We start from the raw sequence: 25,091 nt of genomic DNA, 5'->3' as shown, positions 1-25,091 counted from the left end.
AGCAAGTATAAAAAATACATGTTGATCTTACTAGAAATCCACTGTCCTGCTACGTGAATGAAGTGAAACACTGCTTACTCATCCAACCATATACAAGCAAAAATTGTGTTTTTTTTTATTATTTCTTGCACATGATTGGGTATAAAATTACAAAGGTGAACATGCTGTACCTCATAGTAATCGTTCTTTTGTAAACTAATAATCTTCCCATCTCCCATGTAATGGAGGGGAACAATATCAGATTTGGTAGTAGACCAACCTGAGTGATAATCATGGCTTCCCCCGTAGATACAGTGGAGCATTGAGCAAAGCCACCCAAGGCTAGATTGTGGTCTGTCATGCTTGGGATTTTATATTACAGTGATGGGCTATTTAGCGGTCAAATGCTTATTCCACGTACTGTTTATGTACATAGACTGAAGCATTGGAGTAAAATTACATAAACGACAGCCATTGGTAAATTTCCTGCGGAAGCTGCTAAGTCAACTGTTGTTTATTGAAGCTAGTGTTTGTGCAAACTAAATAAGAGTGTCAACAATGGGAGACTAGAAAGCGCACAGCTAATTATCTGCTCCACTAAGCATTCTTTATGATGGTTTTATAAACCTCAGTTATTGTTTCCTAATGGGTCTTTTCAACCACCTCTGGGGAATTGCCAGTTTATCTTTATGGATTCATTTAGGAGTCTGATAATAAATCACTTTTCCTTATTAATATTGACAGTGGTTATTTAGTGTACCTTATTAGAAGTCAACCAAATTACACTAAAATATGCACAAGTTTATTAGCATAAAAAGGTGTAAACTACAGTGTGTTTTACTTTGTTACATGAGAACATGCTAGATGTTCCCTATGTCTGGATTAAATTGTAAGGGGAAAAACCGTATTTGATATGGTGCTTTTCAACCATGTAACTATAAACTGGAGTTTCATGTCAAGGTCTTTAGATATAAATTTCCTAATAAGCTACAATATTTTGCTTGGCAAATGATCTAAAAGACACAACAGGTCTTTTCTTTTTTTCCTGTGGGTAAAAGAGGGACAGACTAAGAAATAAAAATACACAAAGGGTTAGTCCTTATTGATGCAGCACAATGTTCATTCTTTCTCAAGTGAAATTCCTCAGAGGTTACTCATCTCAAAAATAAAGCAAAGATATTCTATGATTCTATTTGATTTGCTTTCAATTTTGTTGGACAGATCAATTTTGTGGGGCTGTGCGCAGCAAGCTGTTGCCTCACCTGTCAGAAGCACGTGGGGTTAACATAAGAATGAAATCTTTTCATTAACTAATTACATGGTGAGAGTTGATGGCTCAAAGAACAAAGTCTTTAGACACTGTTCTAATAATGGGAAGTATATAGGGTGGAAAATGTAAACCTATCATGTGTTTTCAGAGGTGAAATATGATTGGGAGTGGATACCTAGTTATATAGCACAGGATGACAGAATAGTACTGATATAAGGTAGGAGCAGGTGAGAGTAGACACTTGTAGTCAGGTACGGGAGTCTGCAAGTTTCAAAGTAAGTAACTCTTCATTATCATGCTTATTATTATTCCTGGAGTTATTATTTAATCTTACTGAATAGCTAAGCCTAGATATACTGTCTGGTCACATTTCTCAATTCATATCTACTTGGCAATTATTGTTAATCCATTTTAACTTCTTAAGAAATTATAAGATTTCTAGGTTTTAAAATCTTTGTCTGCCCAAAACAATTAGGGGTAATGTTCTATAAATCTTAGAAGATTGCCCCAGAAATGAACAGCCGCCCCCTCATCCCGGATCACTCCCACAGCAAACCGGACCACCACATGTACCGGGGGGGGGGTCCCGATCGCACCCCCGACCCACGGGAAGGCAGGTATGTACAGGTACGTTGATGTGCCTGTCTGTGCCATTCTGCCGACGTAAATGTACATGCGGCGGTCCTTAAGTGGTTAAAGTCACCAGCAATATGAAAGCCAAAGAGTGCAGTCTACCCTTTATTATGTATTCTATTGGTGGCTTTTGTATGTGTACTAAATGTCTGCTTGCTTTGCGTTTTAATTTTTTTTGTGCTTGTTGACTTATATGTGTCTTCTTTAGATAAATATGAATTAGGGGGACAGTCTTCTTGTTTCTGTTTTATATTTATTTGATTTTTGCATGGGGTAAATATCAGTGTCTTATGTGGTGTACCGTGCAGGTTACTATATAGTGAGGATATGCGAAAGGGACGGCATAATCAGTGTTGTTCATGTTTATGTTCAAGTTCTGCTGGAAGGATTACAATCAATTAGAAGTTATTAAAGATTGTCTTGATGGTGGGTGCTGTAACCTTGGTCTGCCTTAGTGTTGTAAATGTCATGTCTTCATCATATATTTATTTAAGAATATTTTTGCTATACCCAACATGCAATGTATTATCAGTAAGTATGCAGAATTTGTAATGCAGTTTCTGCGTGTACATCTCAATGCATTCTATCTACATGTAGAAAACTAATACAAAAGAATGACAATGATGCCAGTAAATAAGTTGTTTGGCAGCAGCAGAAACCATAGAAACCAAATAAAAATGAATGTTTCCAAAAACCACCCCTGGCACAATAACTTTTCTCCTATTTTAGACCTGCCCTTTTTTTATAACACACTCTCTTGTTTTTTATTATTATTACTAGTCTTTTGGCTTGTGTATCCTGTATCTGTTGTTTGTATTTTATGGTTTACCTTTTAGGCATACGGCACGTTTAATGCACAGGATGAATTTCAAATGGGTAGTTGCTAATCATTAAAAAAAGTGCTGCTGTTTAGAAGTAATAATGTAAGTAGTATCAGTCCCTATGTTTAGTGGAAAAGTAATGGAAATACAGTTAGTGATAACAAAAATATACTAAACTTCATTTAATTTACAGATTTTCCATTCATGACCGTGTCTATTTTTCATGCTAATGGATATCTCCCAGTTTGTTTGTTTTTTATAGTTTGTTCAGTTTGGTGCCTCTATTTAAAGTGGACCTTTAGTAATTTTTTCAACTTTCCATCTATTAAATCTTATGCCCTTGTTTTAACTTTGGATAGTAAACATTTTTTTTCTGCCAGTAAATACCTTATACAGCCAACTTTATTTTTCTTGTCTGGTATTAACCCTAGGATTATGACATCATACACAGCTCTCTCTCACTCTCGTGAGGCCCCGTACACACGACCAGTTTCCTCGGCAGAATTCAGCTTCCGACCGAGTTTCTGGCTGAATTCTGCCGAGAAACCCGGCCGTGTGTACAATTTCGCCGAGGAAGCCGACGAGGAGCTCGACGAGGAAATAGAGAACATGTTCTCTATTTCCTCGTTGTTCTATAGGAGCTCTCGGCCCGCCGAGCTCCTCGGCGGCTTCAGGGCTGAACTGGCCGAGGAACTCGATGTGTTTGGCACGTCGAGTTCCTCGGCCGTGTGTACGGGGCCTGAGAGTTTTCCAGGAAGGTAGGGGGCGGGTCATAAGAGGGCCAATGAGAGCCGCAGAGCTGGAGATGTGTGTCTGTGTAAATCCAGGAAGTAAACAGGCAGCAGCTTCAGCTGCCCACAGTTAAAATGGATGCAGCCAGACTTAGTGGAGTGAGATGTCTGCAGCATATTTGACAAGTACAGAATCACAGTATATATAAAATAATATGCAAAGTGGTTGGAGAGAAGCTTCAGAATGGTAAAGATGTTTTTATTACAAATTATGTGAGCAGACTGCAGTTCCTCTCTATGCATATTTCATCTTCATCACCATTTTGGTTGCATCAACTACTGCAACTCTTCTGAATAACATTATGTTCTGGCTGTTTATGGACATCCATTCATGGATACATGCTGTGTGTGTGCATGGCAGGAACCTGTAGTGTTCCATTCAACAATGCAGTGGCTGCTATAAGCCTTACATTACTTCTAAAAAATATCTTATTTGTGCTACTAGTCAGTTCTTTTCTGTGATGTAAGAAGTCTAAAGATCACATTCATCATAATATGTCCGTTAAACATATTCTAAAAACTAGGGATGATTTGCTAAACTAATGGAGCTCATATAGATTAAATAATGTGAAGCTGTAGGGTTGATTTACTAAAACCGGTGAGTGCAAAATTTGGTGCAGCTCTGCATAGAAGCCAGCAATCTTCCAGGTTTTTTGCCAAAGATGAATTGAACAAGCTGAAGTTAGAAGCTGATTGGCTACCATGTAGAGCTGCACCAGATGTTGCACTCTCCAGTTTTCAGTAAATCAACCCCTGTGTGCTCACTTTCAATACCCATTCACATGTGAGGGGAAAAAAACAAAAACAGGATTTGTGCCTGCATGAGTATATATGACTGAACTGAACAATGTCTGTTCGTTTAGTAAATCAACCCAAAGGCATTCATAAGTATTCTATGTAATACAGTGAATTGTATTTATTGAAATGTTTTCTCCGATATTGCCATTTTTTTCTGCAAAATTTTCAGCTTATACATGTATACACTTTACATTAGAAACTTTGTGACTTGTTCACACCTACGGCCCTTCATTGAGTTGCAGTGATGCATGGTGGTACACATGCATTAGTTTGATGCAGTGCCATTCATTTTGAATGGCACCCCAACATACCTACTCAATGGATGGATGGATGTGCAGCAAGGCCTTAATATGCATTGTGGTGTCCTGACAAAAAACAAAACAAAATGTGCAGCACCGCATGAATATGCATTGTAGTTGTGTGTGCTGACAAAAAATGCATGTCTGTTGGCAAGGTTTGTTGGTGTGCCCTTTGGATAAATAGCAGCGCATCGCACCAACACTTATAATACCATAGTGTGAACAGGCCCTAAAATAAAAGTACTTTATCATGCAATATTTTATTCCAAGTATGTTTTCAAAACCTAAAAAAAATTAGTGGCATCAGATTGTTTTGACATCTATTAGTACTGTAAGAATAGATAATAAAGAAAGTATTTGGTCAGAAAGGCTTGGTGGTGGATATTGAAGTCAGTAATTCTAAACAAGGAGACATTTAGGAAGAGCATTTTGGTAGCTGATTTTAGTACCTAATAACTATTATAGCAGGCTCTTTTATTTTACTTTATATTATTAATTTATTACAGGTACTTATATATCACTGTCAATTTACAAAGCGCTTTTCATATACAGTAGTACCTTGGATTATGAGCATAATCCGTTCCAGAATCAATGGAAATTCAGATAATTCATTCCAGTGTCACTGCTAGTGTATGCAGTACCACATGTGACCAGAGGTGGGGGGTACCAGAGACACTCAGAAACACTTTGAGAGGCTCGAAGACCACTCAGAGACACTCGAACGGAGTGTTTCCGAGCCTCACCGATGCCCCCACACCTCTGGCCACATGCAAATTGAGTCAGGATTTTAAAAAAAAAACAGCTCGTACAGGTAGTGCCTTGGTGGGATATGTATGCTTACAGTAGGATAAGTGACATATTGAACATCATTTTTAGCCATCATCTGAAATATTTGTTTATGAAGACTGAAATTACTACATCTTAGTTTACTTTTTTAATAGGATAATTTTTGAGACAGTTTTAACTGTTAAAGCTGTTTATAACGACGTTCTTGCCCTTTCAACAAAACCAATTACTTTCCTTTCCATATTTTAGTTCTCTTTTGCTGGTTTTCATTTTTTTTTATAAAGAGTTTATAAATTAGAGAAGAAGAATTTGATGGCAAAAAACAGAAAAATGAGACAAAGCAAAACGTTATTAATCAGTCTTTATAAATGGGTCCAATGCCAACAGAAATTGATACCAGAGGTGGAAATTACAATTATCATAAACAGTTATTGAGTTTTAGAAAATAAAAAAGTTGTCTTCAAGTTTGTCGTTATGAACAAATACTTGGCATTTTTATTGTTTCACTATTTGAGTAAGTTAAATTGCGTAAACATTTTACATCTATAAATGATAGGGGTATCACATTTACAGTATCTCCAAGTAAGGGACAGAATATACAGTCTCCAGTATTCTATACTGTGCTACTGAAATTGCTCAGAGCTAACACTGTGTGCCATGGCATACCAAGCTACCCAGCTGACCACGCATAATTCTACAACCAGCTCAAAATAATAGACTATAGAAGTAAAAAACAAACAGAAAAAAAATTTGGCAAATTTCAGGGCACGTTTTAGTCATCAGCCTTTGCAAGACAAACCCTTGACCACTGTAGCCGCTCTTCAAATGTAACACATCATGCAAATCCAGCTATTTAAAAATGTAAAAATCCAGCATTTTTCGTCATCTCTATCTATAAAACAACCAAATGGCAAATATTTTCCTATCTTGACTGCTGATTTCTAAATGGGTATTATGGAGCTGTGCTAATGAAACTGCACTGTGCAAGATAAATAATATATCATTGTTTATAAGACCTTTGGGTCTAGCAAGACAGGTATAGGATGGTACAATTTTTCATTGTATTACTCAATGGTAGGATGTATGTTTCTCATTTCATTTAAGATCATAGTTATAAAGAATATAGCAGGTGTTCACATTTGTCAGCTGGTAAGAAAGCAGACCAAAATGAAAGACTGGATAAATCTAACATATTCCCTATTTATATGCCGCTGAGATTTTGTCACAAAGAGTAGTAGAGCTGAAAGAAATAGAGGCCGCAATAGAAAACTGCCATTTAAAATCAACTAGCGCTTCCAGAAGGATAGTTTAGCAGTGATAGGTCGGAATTTCTCTTAGCACAAGTTTCTGGTAAAATAGCTGTCCAAGTATATTCTGGAAAATTCCATTTTTGCAGGCATATCTCATTATGATTTAAGAATAATGTATTTTAACCATGACATAATAAATGCATCAGGCTGCAAAAAGTAAAAAATGTATGTCATAAACAATTAAGTCCATTTTTAGATGCTGAATTAAAATATTAAGCAGTTAGTTATTAAAAAGCTGCAGTGAAAGTTTTTAACTCCTATGATACACAGGTATTTGAATGTATATGTGTACTCTTTTTTTGGCGTGGAAAGTAGGAGGGAGAAATTGAAAATCCCTCTTTATTTTCAGGTGTAATACATAGATCTGGGGTTATCTTAGGGTCACCAAATAAGTTAAAGCCCACAACAGATTGTACAATCAGATTGTAACGTGTGGTGAGCTTAAGGCCCTACCTGATTAGACAGAGTACCACTGTTGGTTCTTCACCTAAAGGAAAGTGAAGAAACAAGCTTATGGTACTTTATGAATTAGTCCACGCAGTGTTTGCATCACTTTAGATCTGGATCAGCCTTAAGCCTACTACACACGGGCCGAATGTCAAACAGCATCGGTTCGGTTCAATAGAAACAGGCCGACATTTGGCGCATGTGTAATGCAGCCGGTCGAAGGGTCATGACCAAAAAAAGTCTGATCATAGCTAATCCTCCTGTCAGATCACAATAGCACAGCAGGGGAGATTGATGTACTAACATAGGTTTGTTAGTACAGTGGCTCTGGCCTGAGTTGTCAGTTTTTTCATTCAGTGCACTGGGTTGAATGAAAAAAAAAACCTACTAGTGTGTACCAGGCTTTAGATAAAGTCTCAGCATAGCAAGATTGGTAGTTGGATCAGGTGCTTCTGGCATTGATATCTTGGCTCTGCATGTGGCTGTTGCTTGCTAGGGGCACCCACCACAGAAACAGCAGAATAGGGGTTAGTATTAGTGATAGACTAGTGCTAGGTTCACTTTATCCAGTAAAAAAGTAATTCCTTGACAAAATCTCCCAAATGGGGCTGTAGACATCACTGATGCCCTTTCTTTATCCTAACCAAAAAAAAAACAATTGTCTGGTCCTGGGCTTGTTAAAATGTTACAATTTTTCTTTAAATCCATTTTGCATAATTTATATTGTCATTAATTGTCACATAATGTTAGGCACTAACATAATGTAAAGTATTTTGTATTTTTGCCAGATATACTTTTTATAGCACTGAACATTTTTTAGGCCTAGTTCACACTAGTGCTATTGTGGTGCAACTTGAGTTGCACGGGAAATCACTTTATATTCAATGGTGTCTATTCACATTAATGCGACTCAGCACAGAGCAATTTTGGTGCGATTCCAGTGCAATTTTTGCACCATTGAATATACAAAGCTGCATCAAAGTTGCCTTCATAATCACATTGAAAGTTGGATCAAACTTGTATTGCAGCAATGGGAAGGCTTTTCTCTGGGTGTCTTCTTTTTGGAAGCAATAGATTTGTATATTGGGAAATTGAACTTGACTCCTTGTCTTCGTAGTGCTGGATATTTTGCCCTATCCAAGAAATAAGTCTAACATTTTACAAGGCTTTTCTAAATTTGACAAGCACTACCGGAGAATGTTTCTACACATCATTATTAGGTGTCAACAACAGCTACCAATCTGCTAATGCGTACATTAATGCTGTGTAGTACAAGTATGATGAAGAAAATGATAGCTGTTGGCAGCAGTTATGATTTTAAAGTAGCAGTGTGATATATGCAGAATTAAAATCAGTTTTTCTGCTTACCATAACTATCCAATTTAAAAAAAAATTTACACTGCGGGGTTGATTTACTAAAGACAAATAGGCGGTTTACTTTGCAAGGGAAGTTGCAATTTGCAACATATTTATTCCCAGAGGTAAATCTTTGCTAAAGTCCATTGTCCAGTCATGTGCAAACAAATATGCTGTTCTTTTTTTTTTTTGCACATGAGTGCGTAATCTATACATAGTGAAATTTCACATGCAAAATTTCAGCTTCCCTTACAAGATGGACAGCCTATTTGCCTTTAGTAAATAAACCCCTGTGAGTTAGACTTCAACTTCCTAACAACTTCAGACATAGGACCAGCAGACACTAGCTTTGTCCCAGGCCTCACGTGGCTCAGGACATAAATCCCAGCCCTTACTGCATGTGTGTGACTCGTGTACTGACTACACAACACTGCTACCTTCATATTTAGGTCTGCATTTGTGTAAGTTTATATTTAGGTTTTAGTCATGAGGCAAGTTTTTTTTAATTCTGGATAGCTTCTTTTTTAAGTAAGCTTTTTAAGTAAACTTCCGCTTCTGTATTCCTTTGGAGACTGAGGATGAAATTTATTGGGCTGAGCTTTCATTGGTGAAAACAAATGTAAATTTAAATTTCACTGCGCACCTACCTTTCCCTAACATTTGTCATCGGCCTAACATTTAACCCCTACTCTCCATAACCTTGACCCAGCCCTTAAATTTAACACTTAACCAACTACCCATCATGGTGTCAAAACTTGCCTTGCATTTTTTTTAACAGCATTTATTATTTTTTGCTGATTGGCTGCCATTTATAATTTTTTGGCTGATTGGCTGAGCTGATTGGCTACCATTCACAGTTGCACCAGATTTTGCACTCTCTGGTCTTAGTAAATCAACCCTATTGTGTCCTTGAGCCCAGGTTCACACTGGGTACGATTTGCTTCGATTTGAGATGCGATTTCACATGTGAAATTCCATCTCAAATCGGCGGCATCTGCCGGCAATTGTCGGCAATGACACCGTCCTAATCGGTGCGACGCCGCATCTGCACCGATTTTAAAAAGTAGTTCCTGTACTACTTTTTGCGATTTTGGGCCACGATTTACATTGACATCTGTGCAGAAACCTGCACAGATGTCTCTTAAATCGCGGCCGAAATCGGGACTGCCAGCGGGAGTGAAATCGTGCGAGTTCAGCTGAACTCGTACGGCTTCACTCCCGCAGCCCAGTGTGAACCAGGGCTGAAGGAGAAATCCTCCTCAAGATAAGGCATTTCTAAGGGCCCATTTACATGATTGCAATGTGCTAATGTGAGTTATAGATGTTGGTGCACTGTGGTTCATTCTAATTAGCACCCCAATGAAACTTCCCTGCACACATGTGACATGTGCATTGTGGGCTACCAAAACAACAGCATGCATGATTGGTGGCCTGTTGTTGTGCATTTAGCACCCCACAGTGGAACAGGCTGTGGAAGGGTTTATCGCAACATAAAATTGCATTGTCTGTAATGATCTGTATATTTTCTGCAACACACAAACAGGACAACTGCCTAATTACCTGCTACTGGCCCATGAATATTATAATTACTTCCAAACATGTAATAAAAAAAATGACTGCCAAGTGTAAATATCTTTTACATTTTGCATATTTAGAGATAAGTTTGCCTGTTTTTGCCTGAAGTTCCATCAACACACACCGAGGCAGATTAAAATTTGTACTAATGCTTGATTCTGTAGATGCATTTTCCATGCATTTACAATGCCTACTAAACCTAGTAACAGCAGGTAGACATTTTTGGAGTATATTCTGTGATGTAAAAAGATTGCACGGAATTGAAAAGGTGTGCAGGTAGTGGTTTAATGTCACCAACCTAATATTAAGGGGGATCTGTCAGTATAAAAATACAGGAGTTGGGATTATAGACTTGTTTTTGAAGGTACGGGCTCATGGGGCTGTCCTGTTGGGACACCTGATATGCACAGGTTCCAGGTTAGTGAAAGAAGAGTAAGGAAGACAGCTGTGAATCTTGCACCTTCAAAAGAAATGTTGCAGCTGCTATATTTCTATCCTGTCATTTTATATCCTGATATTCTTTTTAGGTGTTTGCTTCATTTTGATATAGGAAACCACAGCCCTGTAGCAGTACTTTAGGCAAAAATGCTCATGTATCCTAATGATAGGGTCTTTTTAAATATATGTACTATACTTACCACTTTTCAGTTGAATGAAATCTTAATTTTCTTGCAGAGCTAGCAGTGCTGATTGAGTCTTCAGTATAGTAGTAGTGTCCTAACAACAGTGTCTCTTTTAATATCATATAAACATTTTTCATAAATTGTGGCAAGTTAAAGCAACACTGTTGCAAGAATAATAATTTTAAACAAAGTGCCCCCTGCAATGAGGAGAATTCACACTTAACTCTGCCACCTGTGCCATTAATCTGCTCTGTATTTTAAAGATACCACTGCTGAAGACTTAAGGCTGGACTCACACTTATGTGAATTGGATGTGGGTTTCTCCGCATCCAATTCGAATAGCAGGTGATTTTGACTGGCTCTCTATGGAGCCGGTTCACATATCTAAGAAGTCCTGTGTGTCTTTTGGTCTGTTTCAGATCCAAATTCAGCCCTAAATTCAGGCTCAAATCAAGCCTGGAAAGTTGAATGGAGAAACACGGACCCCTGCTGTGAGCCACTGCATTTACAAGTGTGAACTGAGCCTGAACAGATTGTAAATAATCACCTTGTAAGCAACCCATTCAGTTTAAAATAGAATGGAAAGGCAAAAGAATGTTGTATAGATATAAAAAAACATAAATAAGTTTTTCCCTTTTTTATAAGTGATCACATTCCCTCTGTTCTCAGCTGCATAAAAGCTGGGGGGAAGAGAAGCAGCAGTACACCAAGCTTGCCAGTGAATGGCTGTGCAGTGGTGGTATATCAGGACAAGTCTGATCATTGGAGGAGAGTACACTGAGTTTTCAGCTTAGCTAGAGACCTGACCACGGTGTGATATTTTGCTTAGTGTGGTCAGTTTTTAATAAGAAATCAGAGGGACTGGCAGGATCACATAAAGGAAGCAATACAAAGAGAGCAGGATACAAGTACATAGTACAGCAGGCACATATCAGGAATATGATGTGTTGGGGTAACAAACTCTTTAAGGCACAGCTTGAGGAACCATAGAGTGCAGCAGGGGGCCGGGCATTAGACATTCCCAGAAATTTCATTTCCTAAAGAGTCTTTGAGCAGCAGCAGCAGCAGCATATATGTAATGCAGTGCAGATCGACAGGAAAGAGGGAAAGTATGAATATTTTAATTTGGGGGCACTTTGTAATCATGATTCTAGCACCTTTGTTAGCAAATGTTCAAACTGCATCTTTATTTTGTTCACCACACTAAACCTCTTTCTAATGGAGTTATAATTTTTTATACCAATATGTAATATGTGTGACTTGGAAAGTCAATAAGAGTAAAAAAATCATTTAGTATTTTGAAAAATGTGTTCCTTCTGGTACAAAATATTGATTTGTATAAACGGCAAAGAGGTTTAAATAGGTTTCTGTATGCAACATTGTAGTGTGAATTTATAATGGTGTTGTTATCCCTGCAGTAATATGAATAACGTATTTCATTTTCTGGTAGGTGCTGGATAATTTATAAGAATAACTGTGCCTAGATAAACCATGGGCAAACTATATATTTCATAAGCCTAATGGGCAGGTGCCTGGGGCCCTTTGGTTAGCATGTTACTGTTCCATTCTGCATATGTCTGCCCCTAACCTGTACTTGAATGATATGCAGTATATTCCTAAGTGTGAGTCAGGTGAGGATATTGGAGTCAGGCCGCGTACACACGACCGGTTTCCTCGACAGAATCCATCAAGAAACTTGGTGGGAGAGCTTTTTTGCCGAGGAAAACGCCCGTGTGTACGTTTTTCATCGAGGAAACTGTCGAGGAACTCGACGAGGAAAAAAGAGATCAAGTTCTCTTTTTCCTCGGCGGGAGTCTCAATTTCCTCGTCGTGTTCCTCGTCGGGCTGGTTTTCGACGAGAAACTCGAGCGTGTGTATGCCAAGAAACCCACGCATGCTCAGAATAAAGCATGAGTAACATTTGTAATGGAGATAACACATTTTTCACGCTGTAACAGACTGAAAAGTGCAAATCGTCTCTTACCAAACTTTTACTTAACACGCAGTAACATGAGATTAGCAAAAGCAGCCCCAAGGGTTGTGCCAGTGGAATCGAACTTCCCCTGCCATTGTGTTGTACGTCACTGCGTTTGAGAACGAGGAGATTTTATCTTGACCGTGTGTACGCAAAGCAAGCTTGTCGAGTTCCTCGATAAGCCTAACAAGGAACTCGTCGAGGAAATTTATGTGTCTTTTCCGACGAGTTCCTCAGTCATGTGTACGAGGCTTCACAGTTTGATAACCAACATTTCTGAACAATCCAGGCCTAATAGTGTAAAAAGTACATTATGCTTCTACAGGTATTTTCTGATTATTACACATAAGCAATATTTAATTTACCTTCCCAGTGTCACAAAAAGCTTTGTTGGTATAGTAATACTCCAAAAACACTTGGTTTATTTCCTACCCCAAATGGGAGATATCTGCACTTGACAATCTTAGGCCTCGTACACACGACCGAGTTTCTTTGCCGAGGAAACCGGTCGTGTGTACATTTTCGTTGAGGAAACTGTCGAGAAACTCGACGAGCCAAAAAGAGAGCATATTCTCTATTTCCTTGACGGGAATGAAGAAAATTGGCTTGTCGAGTTTCTCGACAGCCTAACAAGGAACTCGACGAGGAAAATGATGTGTTACGCCCGTCAAGTTCCTCGGTCGTGTGTACGAGGCTTCAAGCTTACTTGCCAGCCTTTTTTGCTATTAAATATTTAATTTATTTGATATCAAATATTCAGACTGCAGCAGCAGTGGGAGTAGCTCTAGCCTGCAAGATGGGTGGGAACAAAGACCAGAACTGTGCAAGGACAATTTCTCTGTGGGAATCGCCTAGATATTTTAGAAATTGATAGGTGATTTCCTTCCCCAGGTTAAATATCACTTTTGGCTGTACTGGCCCTTTAAGAAAGTCTTGCAAGACTTTTTTCACATGAGTACACTAACACTGAATGGAATGTTCTACAGTGTGTTCCCGTTGCAACCTGCAAATGTTTTTTTGTGTTATAACTTGACTTAAGAACTCTAATAAACTTTATTTTTTCAACTTTTCCTGTACCTAAGCAAATTTTAATTGCACTACATTAAATGATTAGTCGTTTTTGCAATAAACACATGTCTGCTTTTGTATGTTTAGTGCAGTGTCATTGTGGGTTAAAGCCACCTAAACAATCAGCAAAAAAATATTATACAGGATTTATATAGAGCCAACAGTTTGTACAGCACTTTCAAATTTAAGAGGAGAGAGTTCAGTTACAATACAATCAAATACAAGAGGGTTAAGAGGGCCCTGCTCATAAGAGCTTACAATCTAACAGGATGTGAATGTGGCTTCCCTCTGAAGTAAACCAAAAATGAAGAAATTATTCTAAAATAAAATTTAAAATAAAAATAGTTCTTGCAAATTGCAGACAATTATTTTTGGTTATTTGGTTTTAGATATTTAAATTCATTTTTTTGCACAAGCGATGTATAATTATTATGGTTTGGCATAATAATACAGTTGATTTGTGTTAATTTTTTTATTTTATTTTTTTATTCTGGCTGGGCAATTTTGTCAAGATGCATGTCTAATGACTGACAGATTAACATCTTGTGTTCATAAACACACCCTGCAGAATGTTCCAACCTTCTTTATGTAAGAAAAACCTTTTAAAGCACAATGATAGCAGCATAATTTAATTGAATGCATTTTTTGCATTATAGCTAAAATGGTGCTTTATTTATTGGGTTTCAGCTACTTAATATGTCTTTTTTTTTTTTTTTTACTGCAAAAGCTTATTGTAGAGAGTGCCCCTTATCTTGCAGAAAGGCTTTCCTGTACAGTGCACAGTAAGGGATCAGCGTGCACAATGAGTTAATTTGGTTGTGTGCATTGTTTGCATTGAAGTCTAGCCAGTATTTTTCAAGCCTGTGCCTCCTTGTGCTTCTTTTTTCTCTCTTAAATTCAGTATAAACATTTCTGGCTGTAGTAACTTGGATAAATATAGCAGAGTACCCTTTTCTGGTAGAAGAAGATCCCTAAGCATTTCTTAACCATTTTTGGGAAGAATTGATCTATCTGAACTATGAGAAAGAGGGAGGCAGCGTCTGTAAATTGAAGTGACATCATATGTATTACTCCCATTGATCCGCTTTTAGACTACAGGCAGGATAAAAGGAAATGGCATCAGGGAGGAAGTATGCCTCATTTAGGCACAGATCCCAGCGTGATAATGGAGTAATAATAGAAAACACGCCACTATTAATCGCTCACTGCATTAGTCCACAGCACATTTTCTCTCCGAGGAGGATTTCAATGCCCTCATTCAAGTGCAAGCTGAACCAAATGGGATATTCGGCATGCCAGCTGTAGTGTGATTTGTATGATCCCCACTCCTGGGTGTAGTGCTGTCGTCGGTGGTGGTGCTGGGGATGTTCAAGTGCAGACTTGTGTCACATTTCATGCATGTGGAAAGGTCAGTAATCAATTGTTTTCTCATGTGGACCCACCCGGAACCTGGCATTAATCCTCTTGCCATAATGTATGGATTGACAGATTGTATCTGTAAGTTGTGGGTGGTCTTTGTCTCCTATTATGTGGCAGATGGGTCATGTCCTTCATCTACACGTTGCTGTAGTGTGAAAGCAAAGACTTTTTTTTCCTTTAATGATAGTTGAAATTCTTTTTACCATGTCGAATTTTCTGTGCGTGACAACATCACAAATTTGCTTTTTGTGACATGGGGCTGTGGTATTGTGAATGTTTTACAAGATGTGGGATGACTTACATAGTTTCTTAGTTTGGCTTTGGAGTTGAGTCCTGCTTAAACCTGTATACCTACACCCAATGCATGCAAATCCCAACTGTTTAAATATTCTTGTGTTACTTTTTTGCTCATTTCTTTTGGTTAAACTTTTCAAATAAGGTTCTCAGTTATGATTACTGGCATGCAACAAGTTAATTTTATTTTAGTTTCTTTTTTTTCCCAGTTATACAGTTATAATGTCAGTTAATGATTTAATGACTTGAGTTTTTATCAGGAATATTTTGATAAACTGTGCATACAGGAAAGTCATTTCTCATAAGTTTTACTGGGACACAGTCGATAAAGTCTGCACTTGTGATCTTAGAACGAGTAACAATTGTTTTGCAATAACCAGTGGAACATTGTGCACATTTTTTTCACATGTAAAATTGAAATGAATTGCAACGTTTTTTTTTTCTTTAAAATTTTTACTGAGATTGTTTTGAAACAAATTATGTTTTTATTTTAATTCATTGTTTTTTGTTTATGGTATGTTATGTTGTCACCAGAGGGACATATTACTTTTTGATTAGCTTAAAATATGAAATATGATATAGTGTGTTATGTATCACCTTTGAGGGAAGTAACCTGTTCTCGTTTTAGTATCTTTATATCAAACTGTGATCGATAATTGTTTGGTATTTTGTTTGCAGTTTTGTCCTTAGAAATATAAAGATTCAGTTTGCCAGATTGAGTTCTGTGAAATGTTAAATTGTGGGAATTGGGTACAGTATCTCTTATTATTTTGCCAGAAAGTTATGAAGTATTATTTGGTGTTCAATACCCTTTATTTTGTGTGATACCAAGAGGTAGCTAGGTTTGTAGGAAATGCAATATCACATTTGCTTCTATTTATTTGTGTTTTATCTTGTTACAATTTCTTATATTTGGCATTTTATTATCAGAAATATCATAGAAAAAAAATGCAGATTTTTTAAGGCTATGTATGTATGACAGAAGTCAGAATTCTTCTATTCTTTTCAAGCCGAGGCCTCTGCGCAAGCTTTGTACTGTGTTTATGTTTCCCCATATTTAAGGGATCTTTGGTTTTCTCCTTTAGGGTTCACATTTAAGAACAGGTTTCAAAATTATGGATATTTTGTAAAATAGTAATTCTGTAGCACTTAAGTGTAACGTTTGGCAGTTGAGACAAGGTGTAACATACCTAGAGGCCTGTCATTGTTACAAGCAAGTCTGAGCTGTTGTACCCTATAATTTATAAATAAAAGACTAAAACACCTGGTTTGTAGAAATATGAAAGCGCAGCATGGGCAGAGCAAAGCAAAAGGGATATGGCGTGTCACACTTTTAAGGGAATAAACAATATGCTTACTAATAAATATATTAAAAGAGCATGAACAAGGACTTATTGAAGCACCTGCTCTCGTTTTCATAGCTGTTATACTTTTGCATGTCTCTTTTTGTGGCTGTTTTAAAAAGTTTGACTTTCGTTGTAAAAGTTTTATGCAGTGGACAGTTTTGACAAAAAAGCAAATGTTCTGTATATCTGAAGAGTTGTTAATCTTATCCATAATATGAGAATAGAGGAAAATAGTAAAAAGGAAAAACACATGTTTATTCTGTGGTGTGGCTTGCTTTTTGTTTAAGTGCGCTGTCTTTCTCTGACTATTTGCAGATGTGTTTTTACCTTGAATTACAACACTCTCCAGTCATTCGAATTTATGAAACCAGTGACAGGATGCTGTGTAGTGTATCTGAGGGTTACGACCCAGTCTTTCACCATAGATTTTCTTTAAAATGGAGATATTTTTGCTGTATAAACCCACAGTTTATCATCAGCTGAGAAATGTGTCTTATTAATTATTTGCATTAAATAGCTCAAGTAGTGTGTTACTTGATGTGTTGAATGTTTTTCCTTTATAGGATAAATGATACCACAACAGTGTGGCTTTCCCTATGTGGTGTTAATTCTAATATACATGATTTATTTCTTCTGAACAATATAGACCTTTTGATTTGAAAGAGTCACTAGAGATTGCTATATATGAATAATTGTGCTGCTTATAAAAACACCAGTAACAAAAGTGTTTTTGTTCACAGATCCTTCCAGATCAGCTGGTTCTGCTTTTGGATTTGCTGCTGCAGGAAGATACTTTATGCGCCAAAACACTGCAATGCCTAAAGACAACCTACGGTCTGCAGGAACAAGACGCAGAGGTAAGAACAGATGCCTAGTGCCAAACATGAAACCCAAAACTAGGTGTTTGGTTGGCCAAAAAATAAATGGCTGACTGTTTATTGTCAAATGTAATCACAGTTTAGCAAAGGCGTTAAAAAGTCTAACAGCAAGCTTTCGAGGAGGGGAGTACACTTTTTCATGCAATCATTTGTAGATCTGTCTAGGTGCGTGCAAAGGTTTATTGTATCCAAAACTGTATTTCAACTGTATGCAGACCTTGGTGCATCTTGGCTGGTTCTAAACATAAGGGTGGATTTGAGATTGGACGCCCCCAACCCACTCAAGCTAGTTTTGATTGTACTGCTACCTATGGCTGTGGGTCAGGCCCCGTACACACGACCGAGTTTCTCGGCAGAATTCAGCCAGAAACTCGATCGGAGCTGAATTCTGCCGAGAAACCCGGCCGTGTGTACACTTTCGGTCGAGGAAGCCGACGAGTTCCTCGTCGAGCCAAATAGAGAACATGTTCTCTATTTCCTCATTGTTCAATGAGGAAAGTTGGCTTGCCGAGATCCTCGGCGGCTTCACACAGAACTCGACGAGCAAAACGATGAGTTTTGCCCGTCGAGATCCTCGGACGTGTGTATGGGGCCTCAAAGTAACTTAATGTGTTTTGTAATTTTTATAGGCTATTTTTTCAGTATTTTCTTTTGCCTTGCCTGGCTACATGTGAAATAATAGTGATAATAAACCAAAAGAAGCTTACCGTTAATTGGGGATGCAGCCTACAATTATCAGTATGACTTTATTTGTTTTATGCTCCATAAACTAGGATAAATGAGGAAAATGTACATTTGCATTTTGTGTGTAGGGGTTGGGGTAGACGTGAAATTGTTATACTTCCACGGAGGCACCCTCCCTGAAAGATAGTTGCATACATTTGCATTTTATTTGCTTTTTTTACTTAAAATCTGCAGGATTTAGGTGATCATATTTCAGTCGTTTTAATCTGTTTAAGTTCTCTGTTTTAGCCCAGGCTCACAATGGGCTGCGGGAGTGAAGCCGCAGCCCATTGTGAAGTATTGCAACCCTTTATAATTGGTATTGTATCATCCAAATAAAAACACTAAAGATTATGACAGCACATATTTTAATGTGACCTTGTCATAGCAGGCACTAAGATGCCTACTTTTCTCTTTACCAAACTCCCTCACTGCTGGGATCTGTCGTTGGAGCCTCTAAAATTGCAATGGTAGTATCAATCTTCTATAAAAGTTGAAAGTTGTACAAGTCTAAGGCCTCGTACACACGACCGAGAATCTCGTCGTAAAAAAGAAACTATGTTTTCCTCGACGAGGTTCTTGTCAGGCTTGACGATTATCTTGTCAAGTTTTCCTTGCATACACACTGTCAAGACAAAATCTCGTCGTTCTCAAACGCAGTGACGTACAACACGTAAGACGGCACTATAAAGGGGAAGTTTGATTCCACTGGCGCCACCCTTGGGGCTGCTTTTGCTAATCTCATGTTACTGCGTGTTAAGTAAAAGTTTGGTGAGAGACGATTTGCGCTTTTCAGTCTGTTACAGCGTGACGAATGTGCTATCTCCATTACGAACGCTTCTTTTACCGAAGGCGCGCTCCCGTCTCATACTTTATTCTGAGCATGCGTGGGTTTCTAAGCATACACATGAACGTGTTTCTCGTCGTAAACCAGCCCGACGAGAAAATTGAGACTCCTGACGAGAAAAAAGAGAGCATGTTCTCTTTTTTTCTCGTTGAGATCCACGACAGTTTTCTCGACGAAAAACATACACATGACCGTTTTTCTCTGCAAAAATGCTCTGCCAGCATTTTTCTTGATGGATTTTGCAGAGGAAAACGGTCGTGTGTATGAGGCCTTAGTAAACTCCCTTCCAGTCCATGTGACAGCAAAGGCTTGGTGATTGGCTGCTCACACTATACATTGTGGGAGCCACACATGCTCACATACCTAGATATTTGCAGGGGCTGTAAAGGTAGATCTCAGCAGTGCGTGGAGCAAGGTAGAGCACACAAATGTTAATATCAATACATTCATATTTGATTCATTACTTAAACTTCCTTCACACTGTAAATGTAATTTTCATGAAAAAACTGTTAATAGGGGCTTAAATTACCTCTTGCATTAGAATATAACAGGCCCTATTAAATCAAAATTTTCTGTATAATTATTTTTAATAACATAAAAAACAGGACTTCTACAAGTTCTTCCTTTTTGATGCAAGTCTGAGAATCATTCAAAACGGTCTCTTCTCATAATTTAGCAATACAATGAGCACAGTTGTGATCGGTTTTGGTTATTGATGCCTGCAAACTAGTTTAATTCTCCATCAGCTCATATTATCGTTTTCAATATTTTGATGAGTTGTAGTGATCTGTGCTGCAAATTCGGGGTGATTTTTTAGGATGCCAATGTGCTATTGTAGCCTGATAATGAGTAGTGATTTTATTTTGTTCTGCTCAACTACATCCTCATGATATAATTGTTAATCAATAATGCACACAGGCATGTATTAAAGGTACATTTCTTTTTACCATGCTGACCTTACTTCACACTAATGTAATGGTCCATTTTGTTAGAATCTCATCATCCTTCAGACATTTGCTCTCATATAATACATATAGCCTTGTTTTGTCATATACATTTATTGCACACTATATCACGCACATTACTATTGTGCACTATTGCTAATAGTACATTACATCTTCTACTACCTCAGAGTTATCTCTGACCTACATAACGCGATAAATCTTACAAATGGAAAGGGTAAAAAAGATAGTTCTTTTTGTGTCAATGTATGTGATTAACTGTCATGCAGGGCTACTAAGCCCAAAATCATATTGTTTTATATCAAAGATAAGTACGCTTTCTTTAAGTATTTGTCAATAAAATGAAGAGCAGTGCCCCGCAATAGGGTACATGCTATAGGTCATGGACAAAAGTAGCACAGTAGATTGTGATATCGGATTGTGAAAATGGGCCATGCATACTATGTGAGGAGGCTTCCTCAGATATTGGTATATGGATGAGTCTCTCTGTTGACTTTGTATACTTCACAACAAAAAGATAAAATATGTGTTTGTAATACTGTTAAAACTTTAATAAAAATGTATTAAAAGTAAAAAATAAAGAGCAGTTTCAGGCAACAAGTGGATCCAGTTAGTGAATATCCAGGAAACACTGCAGCTGTGCTAAATTCTACCCATTGTACCTATTGGTTCTATTTAACCCCTAATTGACACATTTTACAGGGCTCCTCCCATGTAGGCTAGATGTGTTTGCTAAAGTGTGTGCTGTTTAATATGCTTTATCTCTGCTTGCTGTATCTCCAATTGGATTCAGAAGTCTAAGTTGATTTAAACCTGATTGGAGCCTGTGATAAATTTACTCCTGGCATTTTGATACATCAGACTTTCTGTATTACAGACAGCAAGTAGCCTGTAGAGGTTGTGTTTGGAAATAGTTGTCCTGCAAGAAAGCAGATTTCTCAGATCACTTGATCCCAGTCGAATGGTATTAAACTGGTTTAGTATCCTACTCCATGTATGTGTTTTAGTGATAAATGTTTCATTTTTACATTTTGTGCTGAACTATGGAGATTTTTGCCCACTTCCTGTCATGACAGGAAGCACTGGAAAAATGTCCCTAAGGGGGTGCAAACAAAAATATATTAGGTAGCTAAATAGGAAAATAGTCCTTTCGTTAGATAATATTTTGTCAGGGGAACCAATGAGATATCTGGCCAAGTGACCATAATTATAACTTTAATAAATACATATACTTTGTCCAGTGTATACCTAGCTTTTGGCTTATCGATGATGTTATAAAATAAAATTTCAGTTTTATTGTTAATTTCGCATTGGAAAATGTTAGAACTACAGCCAAAACTAGGTTTTTCATGGAACTATTATAGTACCCAGAGGGTCCCAAAGATAGTTAGTGTCCGCAGATTTTCAGAATCTAAGATAGGGAGTCTTTACATGTTTTCTCTGCTTCTCCTAAATTACACTTCCAGTTTAAGCACATAGCTAGTACAAGTTAATACTGAATATGTAAAAAAAAAAGTGTTGTAATGATTTCTGCACCCGTGCGTCATGTGGTATCCTAGTGTCTATTAGTTGGTCTCTGTTGTCGTGTCATCACACATCAAAAGAGAATGCTAGAAACCGTATACCCCAATTAAACCACGCATGGGTTTTTTATTATACATAGCAGTGATTTCGATTTTTTTAGTTTGGAGACTTTCAGTATAGTTTAATTGCGTACAAATGTTTGTGCTTGTAAAAAAAAAAAAAATGTAACCCAACTTGTAGGTATTATACGTGGCAAATGGAGATTGCATATGTGGAGGAGTTCTAGATTTCATATATTTGGTGTTATGAAGTACACAGCAGGGGAAAGTCATTCTCATAGGGGTGGAAAAGGAAACAGACTGTTGCTTATCAGACTATGAATTTTCTTATTTTAGATAGACGGGAAAAGCTAGATCCTTAAAATGCAGCAAGTGCTGCTGGGTAGTAACAAGATAAGCATGAGTTAAGAGCCCTGACTGGGAAAGAAGAACAAATAAGGCAAAGACAGGCTTTCCAGTAACGACTTTGGAATTCACATGTATTCACAGACAAACTGTTCAGGGCTTTTTTTTTATTCAGTTTTAAAAATGTGGATATTTTTTCTTTTATTCCATAACCAATGTAATTGAAATGGTATTTGGGAAAGGAGAGATTCCATGGCTTTGATAAAGCATTTGTTATGTGTTACGAATTGTATTTTCTTTCATTTAGAATAGGAGATATACATCAGTGTCATAGGAACAGGTGTTAGAGGCTCAGCAGTCAGAAATGGTGATGATGTCATTGCTCTGCCCATGATGACCTCACTTTGTCTACACTGCTGTCTGTAAAATTGCACTTGTGCCTCTGATATACAATGTACTTCTGCAAATAAAAACCAATAACAATTGGGAGCACAAAAACAATATGTAAGAAAAGTTGGATATGCAAGGTACTTCTTGTGTAATGAATCATAACACAGTATTTATGCTTAGAGGGACAATCTAATTAGCTGTAATCATTCATCAAGGCGAGGCTTTGCTCACACTGGCTATTAAACTGCTGTAGGCAGTATGCATTTGTGTTCACTAAAACAATGCTGGGTCACTCAGGGTCAATGTTTGATATTTATGTTCTGTGTTTTTTTTTTTCAAACTAATCCTATAATGTTTTGCAAGTATTACATACACCTTACAGACATGATGTAAAAGTGGCCATTATTTTTAAAGGTAAAACGATGAGATTACTTTGTTTTCTGTTATTTCAGACTTAACAGTTATTTTACAGCCCAACTCTAGGCAACTAAAACATTTAGGCCTAGGGGAGCAAAAAAGTTTACTTACCCCATCCTCTGCTCCTCCATGCAGCTAGACCAGTTCCCACAGCTTCTACTACACACTCCTGCAGTCTAGGATCCTAATGTCATCAAAAGCAAAGCAGGGTCCATTGCTCTGCACTGGGCACGTTGACACTGTGGGATAGTCCACTGCCACAGCATAGGGTAATGCTATCTGCCAGGGTAACAGGAACGGGTAAGTACAAGTATTTCTTCAAAACTAGCTGTTAGGCCCCGTACACACGACCAGTTTCCTCGGCAGAATTCAGCTTCCGACCGAGTTTCTGGCTGAATTCTGCCGAGGAAACTGGCCGTGTGTACACTTTCGGCCGAGGAAGCCGACGAGGACCTCGGCGAGGAAATAGAGAACATGTTCTCTATTTCCTCGTTGTTCTATGGGAGCTCTCCTCCCGCCGAGCTCCTCGGCGGCTTCAGGGCTGAACTGGCCGAGGAACTCGACGTGTTTGGCACGTCGAGTTCCTCGGCCGTGTGTACGAGGCCTGAGACCTCTTTCACACTGGAGGCATTTTTCAGGCACTAAAGGGCTAAAATAGCACCTCTAACACGCCTGAAAAACACTTCCCCTACAGCCCCAGTGTGAGAGCCTGAGTGCTTTCACACTGGAGCGGTGCATTTGAAGGACGTTGGAAAAAGTCCAACAAGCAGCATCTTTGGAGCGGATTAGAAGCGGTGTATAGCTGTGCTTTTTGGACGCATATAACCCTTTCTTCGGCAGCTAGCAGGGGTTAAATGTGCCCACTTCGTCGCTGGCAGGGGGTTAAAATCGCCGGCTCCCCACCCCGCTAAAACTATAGTAAACCACCGCTAAAACTAGTGGCGTTTTACCGCTAACGCGGCCTGCTGGCAGTGTGAAAGGGGTTTTACCCCTTGCAGTGTGGGCACAGTCTCTCATGATCTCCCGCTGGGACTATTGTAACAATGTTTTTGTGGCTGCACAAAAAGTGAGAAGCAGCAGTAGGTGTGCATCTGTGTGGGTCAAAACACAGTCAAACACCTAAAGAGTTTTTTGCACAGCTGTTTTACATGATTGTGCCCTCTATAGGAAAGCCTGTGTCACTGATCTTTGGGCTTGGATTGATGGTATTAGTTGGACGTCAGTTTGAGAAGCTTTGGAAGTCATTCAGATTTCATTGACAGGTGAATTTTACCTGCAGTTGGCCTCCTGCTGACTCGCATTAGGGTTTGTTTACAAATGCTACAGTGACTGATCTTTTTCTACAGTGGATCAACACCAGTCACCATAAAGGAACTTAATTTATTGTTTCCATAGATGACCAACAAAAAATAGAATAATTCTACATGTTCATTTGAGTTTTATAGTCAGTAAAAAGTTTAAAGTCTATATAGACATACCAAATAATAACCCTGACAACACTACATGTAGTAAAGAATAGTCATCCAATATCTTTGGATAAGTTGTGTACTGGTCATATGAAATATCTTTCAGGGTCATTATCAAAAACTTTTTAGGTACCCTAAAGGCATTTTTTTCAATTAGAATAATAAATATTTTAATACATATAATAAATATTTTATACTTGCCTGCTCTGTGCAATGGTATTGCACATAGCAGTCCCTTACTGCCACTTCTGGGTGTGCCCCCATGGCAAGCCATGTGCTATTGGGCACACTCCTGAGCCAGGCTGTGGGCGTCAATAGACACAGCATAGCTCAGCCATTCGCTGCTCCCGGACACAGTGCTGGATCGAGATCGGGCTCAGGTAAGTAATTAGAGGGGAGGAGAGCTGATTACAGAAGATTTTTTACCGTAATGCAGAGAATGCATTAAGGTAAAAAACCTTCTGCCTTTAAAACCACTTTAATGAAATCCCTGGTTTGTCTAATAAAGCACAGTGATATGACAGTGCAGCAACCTACCTGTATATAAATGATGAAAATTCTTTTTTATAGGTAATATATTGAAATCTGCTATATTGAGTCGACGTAATCTGCATGAATGATCTTTTGCTTTAAATTGCCACCTTGACAGGCAGGGTAAATAGCAGATGTTGCAAATTCTATACATTTATA

The 25,091-nt window shown here is 38.1% G+C and overlaps 1 protein-coding gene across 1 annotated transcript in view; it reads left to right on the top strand.

Annotated features, from left to right (window-relative positions):
• LOC120941932 (aminopeptidase O (putative)) overlaps positions 1–25,091 on the top strand; it is a 525,264-nt gene that overhangs the window by 458,800 nt on the left and 41,373 nt on the right. The window contains exon 14 of the mRNA XM_040355486.1: positions 17,531–17,647. Within this exon, the coding sequence (XP_040211420.1) occupies positions 17,531–17,647 (117 nt within the window). The remainder of the gene's footprint in view (positions 1–17,530; positions 17,648–25,091) is intronic.

The sequence above is a fragment of the Rana temporaria genome, chromosome 1 (genome assembly GCF_905171775.1).
Source record: "Rana temporaria chromosome 1, aRanTem1.1, whole genome shotgun sequence".
Lineage (NCBI taxonomy): Eukaryota > Metazoa > Chordata > Amphibia > Anura > Ranidae > Rana > Rana temporaria.
Note: the sequence above shows the minus strand (reverse complement) of the source record. Positions and strands in the feature narration are given on the sequence as shown.